This window comes from Oppia nitens, unplaced genomic scaffold (genome assembly GCF_028296485.1).
Source record: "Oppia nitens isolate AA-2021 unplaced genomic scaffold, nextdenovo-longstitch-racon4-pilon3 scaffold16_pilon_pilon_pilon, whole genome shotgun sequence".
NCBI lineage: Eukaryota > Metazoa > Arthropoda > Arachnida > Sarcoptiformes > Oppiidae > Oppia > Oppia nitens.
This window is the reverse complement of record NW_026533195.1, coordinates 1,782,010-1,794,718: the sequence shown is the minus strand read 5'-3', so window position 1 is coordinate 1,794,718 and position 12,709 is coordinate 1,782,010. Positions and strand designations below refer to the sequence as shown.

Below are 12,709 nucleotides of genomic sequence, written 5' to 3'. Positions count from 1 at the left end.
GCCAATATTGCTAGAATCTAAATTGTATTTTTCAACAAAAAAAATATTAAATATTATTATTTATAATTTTAAAAAAAACTGTATATTATACTAATTAATTAATTATTAATTTTTAAAAAATTAAAAAAAAATTAAATCCCATACTTCATAACATCGAAAATAGTTGATAACAAATAATTTCCAACACGTATAGCCAATGTTATTATTTTTTGCTAATATTTCAATCCAAGTCGATAACTATTAATATATAATATAATTAAATTATAATTAATCATAAATAATAATAATTATAAATAATAATAATTATAAATAATAATAATTATAAATAATAATAATTATAAATAATAATAATTATAAATAATAATAATTATAAATAATAATAATTATAAATAATAATAATTATAAATAATAATAATTATTAAAAATAATAATAATAATAATTACATAAAAATACATTTAATTTATATAATTAAACCTTTAATTGATTATTAATCCATAATTTGCGTTTATTATTATTATTTAATTTAGATAACTTAATCGCAATAGTATTATTATTATTATTACTAATATTATTATAACTACTAATATTATTATAACTGCTAATATAATATTTAATAAATAATTTATAAAAATATTTAGCCTGATAGTTTATCGATGCCGTTATAAACAATATAAACGATAAATATGTAATAAATATTATGACAACATAGATAATGATAAATTTAATAATCAGGGCAAATTTTAGAAATATACATGCATGTACGCCCATAACAACCAATGTTGACATTAATAGCCATTCAGCAAGCAAATATTTGGACCAATATCTAGAATTACATTGATTAAATTCTGTAATTAATTTATCAAGCTCAATTAGTAATTTATTTGAATTATTTTTATTTAATAGAAATTTTTTAGTAATTTTTGTTGATTTACAGCAATTCAATAAATATGATTGAATTTTTTGCTGTATATTTTTCAATTTAATTTTAAAATATAAATGTTGTAGATAAAAATAGACAAGCATCCAGGTACTTATCGAAAATGTTTGATACAGTTCCAACATTAAGTAGACAGTATTGGGTAGGCCATACAATATACCAGTGCTCACGGGTCTAACATATATACAATAGGTAATCAAACACATTAGACCGGTTACCGGGGTCAGTCTAGTTGTTAGCCAATATACTACTGGAAACAATTTGCCAGCTAAACGGACAAATTTTGCTACCTGTCCCCGATCGTCTACTACTACTAGTCCAATACTACTAGCCGTACGTTTACCGGCAAGCATATCAAATACGGGCATAAATGTTATACAACTACTACCAGTGCCCGTATAGGTATAATAATAATTATAGATAAATATCCATCGGATACATAGATTTTTTGTAATCCACATAATTGCGGCAATTTTATAGACCTGTCCCACTGTATGACTGCCCAACATCTGGGAAAAATCACCCAACAGGACTGGTAGATAATTATTGCCATTATTGTTAATCAATAGTATAATACAGATGACTATATATGAATACAATACTATGGATATTGTTATGGGATGTCCGGTCCAGTGTCGGCTGGGTTTCAATGTTGTTGTTGTTAGGTTAGGTAGTATATCTGGTTTAGTCAATGACAACCCGATTGCGTACAATTGACTGCCGGCCCGATCAACACGTTGTTCAGGTGGCAAACATTTGTCGCATGCAATAGTTGTCATATTATTTTTTGTTGTTGTTTAACAATATTATTATTTATTATATATTTTTTTTAAAAAAAACTGTATTTAATTAGTAGTTAATTATCAATTGTTGTTGTTATATATATATAATAATAATAATAATAATATTAGTTAAGCTAGCTTAATTTTTGAAAATATATTTTTTATTTATATTGTATATAATATATATATACAAAATAGTTTAACAATTTATATATTAAATATAAAATATTTTCTTTGTTGAACTAAACTTTTGTATATTGAAAATAATACTAATAATAATAACTTTGTAAATAATTTTTAAAAAATACTAATATTTATATTAACTGATATATTATAAATGATTAATGATTTTCATGCTTATAAATAATTATTTATTTAAAATATATATTTTTTATTTGCTATAATAATAAAAGATTAATAGTTATATTATATTAAAATAGATAAATATTTTACTAAATAAGTTAACAAAAAAAAATAAAAAATACTATACATTTGCAATAAATTCAAATATATATATATATATATATATATATATATATATATATATATATATTAGTGAATTTTATTTGTTTGGTGCAAATATTTTCCAATACAATAAAAGCAATAAACAAACAAAAAAAATATTATTTTATTTATTTTTTCAAATGAATTATTAATTAATGTCACACAATATTATAATATATTTATCAATAAATAATAATCATTATTTATATAAAATAAAAATTTCTATAAAAACTATTATATAGAGTAATTTTAAACAAAAATAAAAATAAAATCAATATTATAATTTATAAAAAAAAACTATAAAATATTGTAATTATAAATTATTTTGAATATTTTTTTGGTAATATACTGTATATTAATTTTTAATAAAATTTTTAATAATATAAAGTAATTTAAAAATGTTTTTTAAAATTTATTTTATACAACTATTAAAAAAAATTAAATATACAGTACATTAACAATTATAGTAATTTTATTTTCTATATATTATTAAATGATATCTCCATTAACTTAATGAATAATACGGTCATAAATGATACAATCTGTATATATTTTTAAAAAATTATTTTTAATTATTATGTTTTAATATTTTATTTTTAAAAAATTATTATTATTATTACTAATTAATTAAATATATATATATAATATTTTTTTACCTCAAAGCATCTAGTATAATTGATGATAAATAAATTGCCACAGGTAAAACCAATATCGCGTCTAGCAAATATTTCTAACCATCTCATTAGCTAGATAATTAATTAATTAATAATTTAACTAAATAATAATAATTTAATTGAATAATAATAATTTAACTAAGTAATAATAATTTAACTAAGTAATAATAATTTAACTAAATAATAATAATTTAACTAAATAATAATAATTTAATTAAGTAATAATAATTTAATTAAGTAATAATAATTTAACTCAATAATAATAATTTAACTAAATAATAATAATTTAATTAAGTAATAATAATTTAATTAAGTAATAATAATTTAACTCAATAATAATAATTTAACTAAATAATAATAATTTAATTAAGTAATAATAATTTAACTCAATAATAATAATTTAACTAAATAATAATAATTTAATTAAGTAATAATAATTTAATTAAGTAATAATAATTTAACTCAATAATAATAATTTAACTAAATAATAATAATTTAATTAAGTAATAATAATTTAATTAAGTAATAATAATTTAACTCAATAATAACAATTTAACTAAATAATAATAATACTAATATAATACCTTTAAATTATTTAATGTATTTAAAATAAATATACCAATGATATTTTGATTAATAAAATTATTATCATTATTATTTTTCTTATTATTATTATTATTTAAAATATTAATATTATATCTAATAATACATAATTTTCTATAATATAAATTTAATAGCTTATACAATTTGAATAGTTCTAGGTTAATTGATGCAGTAGTATACATTAGAAATATCAATATTATAGTTAAATTAATTAGAAAATAACTGAATATCAATTTAATTAATAAGTTAGCCTGGACAAATATAATTGAATAGCAAACTATAACTGTAATCGTACCCAATAGTATCCAGACAACTAGTAGATATTTAGACCAATAACTTAGATTATAATTGTTAATCAATAAGATTAGCTTGCACAATTTTTCGTTCAATAAATTTGCATGTTGATTTAAATTGTTGTTATTATTAATAGTAATAGTAATATGCTTGCATATAGATGAAATCAATAATTTCAAATACAAATGTACCAGGTAGAAATAGACAATACACCAAATAGATATATTAAAATTACTATAGCTTAACAATGCTAGATATAGCGTATTAGGTATGCCATATAGTAGGGCCTGCCATAGTGGTTGCTCAAGTAGATAGTAGACAATACACAACAGGCCAAACAATGGTATAGTTTTATGTGTTACAAAATGTGCCCAGGTAAATAATTGTTTAGATAGTTTAATATAGCTAACTATTTTAGGCCAGTCGTCTAATTGGACACTGAGGGGTGTACGCAAACCGGACATCATATCGAAAACAGGCATAAATGTTGGCGACTGAGCTTCCAGTAGGCCTGTCCTCCCCCTCCCACTCCACTGTTGATAATAAAATATCAATTGTATGCTTGTATTCAATACCGTCCACATTATGACTGCCAGCTTATAGTGTAGGCCATAGCCGGCCATTTCGGAAAAGTCGCCCAACAGTACCACTAGATATTGATTGCGCCCCCGATTGACCACCAGTACAATGTTTACCAGTAGGTATGTCCATAAAACTAGTGTCACTGTCAAGGGATGGCCGGTCCAGTGTCGCGGTAGTTGACGTCTCACTACTGGTGATGATAATTGTTGCGGTTTTTTCAGACATAACCCAATTGAATATAATTGACTGCCGGCCCGATCAACACGTAGCCAATCGGCCAGACATTTGTTACATGAATTAGTTGTTGTTGACATTTATGTTTTTACAACAACAAAAATTAATAAATTAATATTATTTAGAGAAAAAATTAATCAAAAAAAAAAAAACAATTTTTATCCCTTATTTTTTATTTTTATCATTACTGTTTAATAGTTAATAATTATATACATTTTTTTTTGTTAATTAAATTAATTATAATTTATTAATACTGTATTATTTTATTATTATTATTATTAATTTTACTTTGTATAACATATATGATAAATCACAAATTATCATGTTTTTCAAAAAAATTATATATTTATCCCATAAAAAAATATATATATAACAACTATTCAACAACAAAAATGATATTTACATGTATTATATACTGTATCATAGTTTATAAATAACAATAGTGATAAGTAATAATTATTTTTTATATATATATATTTTATAAAAATAATATTTTTTTTTTGATACACTATAAAACATAATATTATATAATATTTTCTTTAATTATTATAATTATAATTATAGATATTTTTTTTTATTTTCTAATTAAATCTATATTTATTATTATTATTATTATTATTATTATTATTATTATTACATTTTCAATTCACACTGAAAACTAATATTAGATTTTCTTAGTATTATTATTATTATATTATTATTATATTATTTTTTTTCTTAATTATTATTTAGTAATTTATATTTTCAACATTAGTTGATGTTAAGCAATATTATTGACAATGATATTACAGTATTATTATTATTAGTATTATTATTATATTGTACTTAAATAAAAACATAATTTAAATACGGTATATAACTTATGAAAATGCAATTTTATTTTATAATTAATTTATTTTTTTAAAAAAATAATTATATTATTTAAGTTGATTCTAGAAATAAAAGTTTCATAAATATATATATATATAATCTATTTATTTCATGTCATTTTATAATAGTATTGCAATAATGTTATCAAACTATGTGCAAAAAAAATAAAATAATCAAAATATGTATTTAAAAAATATAATATAATTTCATAAACAACTATTGCATAAATATTTATATATGTTATATACAAAAAATCATAAAAAAAAATTAATGAAATATTTTTGTTGTTATAAATAATTAAAATAATTATCTCATTTTTGGATATTATATATTTATTATTATTAAAAAAAATTTATTATTATTTAAAATAAAAATCATTTAAAAACTATTTATTCAAAAAAAAAACATAAAAACAATATTCAATTTATTATATATTAAATAATTATTAAGTAATAAATTATAATTAAAAGCGTTTCCAAAACTCATTACATTCAATATGTTTTAAATTGTGGCCAAAATTTGAGGGAAATTTCTGATAATTACTAAATTCATAGTAAGGTTTGACTAGTGTATCGCCAATCTGATAGTGGGCTGGCCATTGGGCACCCGATTGTCGGGAAGGTCTATCCGATTTGGCAAATGTGCTAAAAACGTCAATCATATGTCTGGATAGTAGACGTTCCTCATCCAGATAACTGTCCGGTTTGATAAATGGATTGCCAAACAGATAGTATATATCATCGAAATGACAGGCACCCGACCATCGGCTACAAAACATTTTAGGCTGACCCAGTTTCATATTATAATAGTATTGATAGACCTGGGCACCACCGGGATCGCCACGTTGAATATACTGTCCAAATATTATAGTATCGCAACCGATAACCATATCGCCGACAGCAACGGCCAACTGTTGACGAAACTGATCGCTACTACTGGACTCCTGGGATAGTCCAGTAAAATAATAGTCAACAATCTGGTCGACATAATCACTGTCCACTCGAAACCTATGCAATATCTGCCTGAACTCATGGCGTACACTATGGTAATCAAGCGGTTCGGGCGCCAGTAGATTGAATCGGGTGCTATTGAACAGGGGTAGCATAACACTACCCTCATCCTGGACGGTACCAAACAATAGATTCAAACCCTGTTTGAAATCACCCGATTCTAACATTTTGAAATACTCCCGAGGCATCATCTGGCCATCCTGTACGATAAACATACCGGCACTGGTATCTTTCCATAGCTGAATCATACCTATCAATTCAYGGGCCGGTTTCGACATCAAACAATCCAACATTTTCTGGCTAAACCATAAGCTATCTGGTTGATCGGGTCGAATATGACTGTCCCCACAACCTACCTCAGCTGCGAGTTTGGCCCATACCTGTACAGCATATTCCGGGGATATCATTAGTTCACGTCGGGTACCGACACCGCCCGACATTAGTATAGCGTTACGAAACAAGTGTCGACTAACAGGGGATACTATATGCAAGGATACGGCATAGGCACCGGCACTTTCGCCAAATATGGTTACCCTCTGGGGATCGCCACCAAAATATCGGATATTGTCCTGAACCCATTCCATGGCCAGCGACTGATCCCATAGTGCTTGATTACCCTGAGCCTGGCCATCCCGGCCAGTGTATAGCAACCCGAATGTATTCAGCCGATAGTTAATGGTAACGACCACTACGTCGCCCAGTATTGACAGGACTTTCCCGTTGTAGAACTCGTCGGCAGCCGTTCCCCACATCAGACCGCCGCTGTGTATCCAAAACATGACTGCCTTTAACTGACCAGTTTGTCGTCGGGTAGTACTACTAGTCGGTGACCATATATTCAAATACAGACAGTCCTCGCTATGCGATACGTTGTTATAGTCTGCATGATAGTGCTGATGATGACATGCCGGTGCCCAATGTCGGGCATCATAGGGTTCAGTCCACGGTTTGTCGTCCAGTGGTAACGGTCGACGAAATCGTAGCCTACCTACCGGTGGCTGTGCATATGTATACCCAGATATACATCCAAATCGTGGCCATCATAGCTATCTCGTAGACCATTGACCACACCTTTACTTAACCTAACACTTACTAAATCATTGCTATCACTACTACTGTCATCCGTACAACTGATTTCATTAACAATTATTGTTAAAAATGTTAATAAATTAAAAAATACAAAACAATTAAATTTAAACATTTTTTTGCAGAGAGAGACTTGTAATTGAAAATTATTTTTTAAAAAATATTTATTTTTTTTTAAATAAAATATTTTGATTAAAAAAATATGTTATTTTATAAATAATATTCATTTAAAATAACACTATATATACAATATATTGTGGCATTTATAGTTAGCAAATAAATAATATTATATTTACACTGTAGAAAATAACTTTATTTTTAAAATAAATAATTAAAAAGTTTTATAACAAAAAAATCATTATTAATAATAATAATAATAAATTAATTTTCTATAAATAGTTATATATATATATTATATTATATATATAATTATTACTGTATGTCATATCTAACGTTGTTTTATTTGATATCGTATTTTTAGTTATCATTTTTTTGTGTGTAATTAAAACGAAAAGTTTTTTTTATAATTTTATTTATTTTATTTTTTTGATTAATCGTTTCGTTTTATTTACGCAATTATTACATGACTGATACAGTAATGTAAAATAGTTTATAGTTTTAGACTAAAAAAAATAATAATTATGAAACAATTGCTGAAATAAATGTTAATAAAAAAAAGTTTATTAAAAATAAATCAAAAACTTATAATTAACATTTTTTAAAAAATAAATAATAACTTAAGTTATATATATATATATATTTCATATTATATACTATTAATAAGTAATATATTATTTATTTATTTAATTTAATCAAAATTAATTTTTTGTTTAAAATGTTTTTTTTTAAAATATTTACATCAAATATAATTTATTTATTTAATATAAGCTATATTTTTTACAACAAAAAATTAACCTTGAACATTAAGCTTGTTTATGAGAAAAAAATTATTAGACTATAACTATGATTATGATTTTTTTTAATTAAAATTAATTATAGATTTTTTATAATATAATAATCAATTTTTTCTAAATTAAGTAATATGATATAATATTAAGATAATTATTGTAACATTAAGATAAACATATTATAAATATTTAATAATACAGTACAATAAATGTATAATATTTATCATAAAATATTTTATAATTTTTATTTAAAAAAAAATTTATAAACAATAATTAATATTAATGCTAATTTTAAAAAAAATTAATTAATAATTTTATAATTATAAAATTAAAATTAAAATAATAATAATTATAGTTATATTTGCTTTAAAAAGAATATTTAATTAAATATAAGTAATGGTTATAACATTTAATTACTATACTGTATATAATATTTATTAAAATAAAATTATATTTATCAAATATATATATATATATATTAATATAAACATTTTGTATTATATCATTCAAACATTAGATAATACTATAGATAATACTATAAATATATAATTATATAGATTTTGATATAAGATTATATAAATTTAGACATTAATACATTTTAGACATTTATAATGTAATATTATATATAAAATAACATATTTTTTTAATCAAAATATTTTTTTAAAATAATTTGCAATTAAAGTCTCTCTCTCTCTCTCTTTTCAAAAAAAATGTTTAAATTTAATTGTTTTGTATTTTTTAATTTATTAACATTTTTAACAATAATTGTTAATGAAATCAGTTGTACGGATGACAGTAGTAGTAGTAGTGATAGTAGTAATGATTTAGTAAGTGTTAGGTTAAGTAAAGGTGTGGTCAATGGTCTACGAGATAGCTATGATGGCCACGATTTGGATGTATATCTGGGTATACCCTATGCACAGCCACCGGTAGGTAGGCTACGATTTCGTCGACCGTTACCACTGGACGACAAACCGTGGACTGAACCGTATGATGCCCGACATTGGGCACCGGCATGTCATCATCAGCACTATCATTCAGACTATAACAACGTATCGCACAGCGAGGACTGTCTGTATTTGAATATATGGTCACCGACTAGTGCCCGACAAACTGGTCAGCTAAAGGCAGTCATGTTTTGGATACACGGAGGCGGTCTGATATGGGGAACGGCTGCCGACGAGTTCTACAACGGGAAAGTCCTGTCAATACTGGGCGATGTAGTGGTCGTTACCATTAACTATCGGCTGAATACATTCGGGTTGCTATACACTGGCCGGGATGGACCGGCTCCGGGTAATCAAGCATTTTGGGATCAATCGCTGGCCATGGAATGGGTTCAGGACAATATCCGATATTTTGGTGGTGATCCCGGGAGGGTAACCATATTTGGCGAAAGTGCCGGTGCATCAGCCGTATCCATGCATATAKTATCGCCAGTTAGTCGACACTTGTTTCGTAACGCTATACTAATGTCCGGTGCTGTCGCTACCCGACGCTATGTTATGCCATCACTGGATTATGCCGAACATGTTTGGGCCAGACTATCGGCTGAAGTTGGTTGCGGTGACAGTCATATTCAACCCGATCAACCCCTCGATAGCTATAGGTTTAGCCCGGGTATGATTGATTGTTTGTTGGAGAAACCGGCCCGCGATCTGATCAATATGATCGACCTGTGGACAGATACCCGAACCGGTCTATTTATTGTCGAGGACGGCCAGCTAATGCCCGATAATTATTACGATATGTTACAATCGGGTGATTTCAAACAGGGTATGAATCTATTGATCGGTACGGTACAGGATGAGGGCAGTATGTTGTTGTCGATGTTCAATAGCACCCGATTCAGTCTACAATCACCCGAACCGCTTGATTACGATAGTGTACGCCATGAGTACAGACAGATATTGCATAGGTTTCGAGTGGACAGTGATTATGTCGACCAGATTGTTGACTACTATTTTACTGGACTATCCCCGGAGTCCAGTAGTAGTAGCGATCAGTTACGCCAGCAGTTGGCCGTTGCTGTCGGCGATATGGTTATCGGTTGCGATACTTTAATATTTGGACAGTATATTCAAGGCGGTGATCCCAGTGCCCAGGTCTATCAATACTATTATAATATGAAACTGGGTCAGCCTAAAATGTTATGTAGCCGATGGTCGGGTGCCTGTCATTTTGATGATATATACTATCTGTTTGGTAATCCATTTATCAAACCGGACAGTTATCTCGATGAGGAACGTCAACTATCCAGACATATGATTGACGTTTTTAGCACATTTGCCAAATCGGATAGACCTCCCCGACAGTCGGGTGCCCAATGGCCGGCCTACTATCAGTTTGATAAGCAAACTGTTATCAAACCCTACTATGAGTTTCGAGATCAGCAAAAATTTCCCTCAAATTTTGGCCACAATTTAAAAGATATTGAATGTAATAGCTTTTGGAAACATTACTAATAATTAATTAATTAATTATTAGTTAATTATTTTTTTTTGTTATTGAGATTAACTATTGGTGTAATATTTTTGTTGATATTTAGTTTACATTTTTTATATATATAACTAAAAAATTTATTATAAAATTTTCTATTAGTTTTTCTAATAAATTTTATTAATTAAATAAAATATTAATTTTGAGAAAAAAAATTATTTAATAATCTAATTGATATTTTTTTTTACTTAATTGTAAATTTTATTAAAAAAATTATTATAATTTAGAAAATATATCTAGTATCTACTAATTATTAATTATACTAAAAAATTTTCATATGGAAATTTCATATATTTTCAACATTAACAATGCTAAAACGCCAAAATTCTATAAATAAATATGATAGATAAAAATTAATATTTATTATTTAATAATTATGATATTAAATTTGTATAATTATTTTTAATGTTATTTTTTTAAAAAATTAATTTACCACTAACCTCAACTAGGCTATAATGATTAAAAACAAATAGCTGCCAACAAGTAAAACCATCATGCTTGTTTGCCATAAACTCAATTGATGTAGATAGCTAAAATTTCAACAACAAATAAATAAATTTATTTATTATTTTAACAACAACAAAAAAATTATTATTATTAATTAAAAAAAATAATAATTATTAATTAAAAAAATAATTATTAATAAAAAATTAATTATTATTATTAATAAAAAAATAATTATTATTATTAAAAAAATAATTATTATTAATAAAAAAAACAATAATCATTAATTAAAAAAATAATTATTATTAATTAAAAAATAATAATAATTGTTAATTTTAAAAAACATTATACTATCAAAAAAAATTATAAATAGTTAAACAAACTTTAAAAAAATTACCTTAAACAAAAATCTAACTTGATACTTATTATTATTATTATTACGATTACGATTACTATTAGCAATTTGATGACAATATAAACTATTTAATACAGGATAAGCTAGTTTTAATTGTCGATTAATTGATGCAGCCTGGAACAATATAAAATATAGAAAATAGATAAACCACCCGGTACAATAATAGCCAATCAATTTGGTAATTAAATTAAATTCAAGAAACAATAGCCCGGATAGACAACAAACTACTGTTAAGCCTAATAGTAGATAATCCAAGCACAGGTATCGACTCCATAACCCTGTATTATAGTTATTAATCTCCCGGTGCAATAAATGTAGTCTAGTTAGTATATTTCTATATTGATTAATATTAGTAGTATAATAGTGCACCTGGATACGTTTATGTTGTTTGTGGTTATTGGTATTAACATTAGTTGAGCACCTGGTGGTTGTTGTAGTAGTGGTGTTGATGCTATCAATTAGCCTATTCACTAGATGTCTATGTTTTAGACGCAAATACAGACAAATTAGATAAAAATAGGTCATCAATGGTAAACTGATACCAAAATTACTAGAGGCAACCAAACATAAATGTATAGTATTAGGTAAACCATAGAGTAGGACATCCCCGAAACTATTAGTTTTTACTAGATATTGAAACAAACACATCAAACCAATCAAATGATTGATATAACGGCACATAAATCTACATAAGCCGAATGACCAGTGTGAACGTTTCACTACATAGCTAACTGAGCTCAGGTGGGTTAGACCCAGTGAACTGGGACTACGTAGACCGGCTAACATTTCAAACAGTTGCATAAACTCGGGTCCATCATCATCATCATCATCACTAGTTTGATGGTTGTACCCGTAGTTATAGTAGA

At 25.4% G+C, this 12,709-nt stretch overlaps 2 protein-coding genes across 2 annotated transcripts; one reads left to right on the top strand and one right to left on the bottom strand.

Annotated features, from left to right (window-relative positions):
- Positions 1–5,944: 5,944 nt before the first annotated feature.
- LOC128965279 (cholinesterase 1-like) lies at positions 5,945–7,680 on the bottom strand. Its single transcript, XM_054311926.1, has one exon. The coding sequence runs from the start codon at positions 7,268–7,270 to the stop codon at positions 5,945–5,947; it is 1,326 nt and encodes a 441-aa protein (XP_054167901.1). The 5' UTR covers positions 7,271–7,680.
- Positions 7,681–9,207: 1,527 nt separating this feature from the next.
- Positions 9,208–10,950, top strand: LOC128965278 (cholinesterase 1-like; the record flags this gene model as incomplete). The annotated part of the gene is made up of 1 exon (XM_054311925.1): positions 9,208–10,950. A coding segment is annotated over one exon (1,743 nt), but the record flags the coding sequence as incomplete, so codon positions are not given.
- Between the last annotated feature and the right edge of the window lie 1,759 nt (positions 10,951–12,709).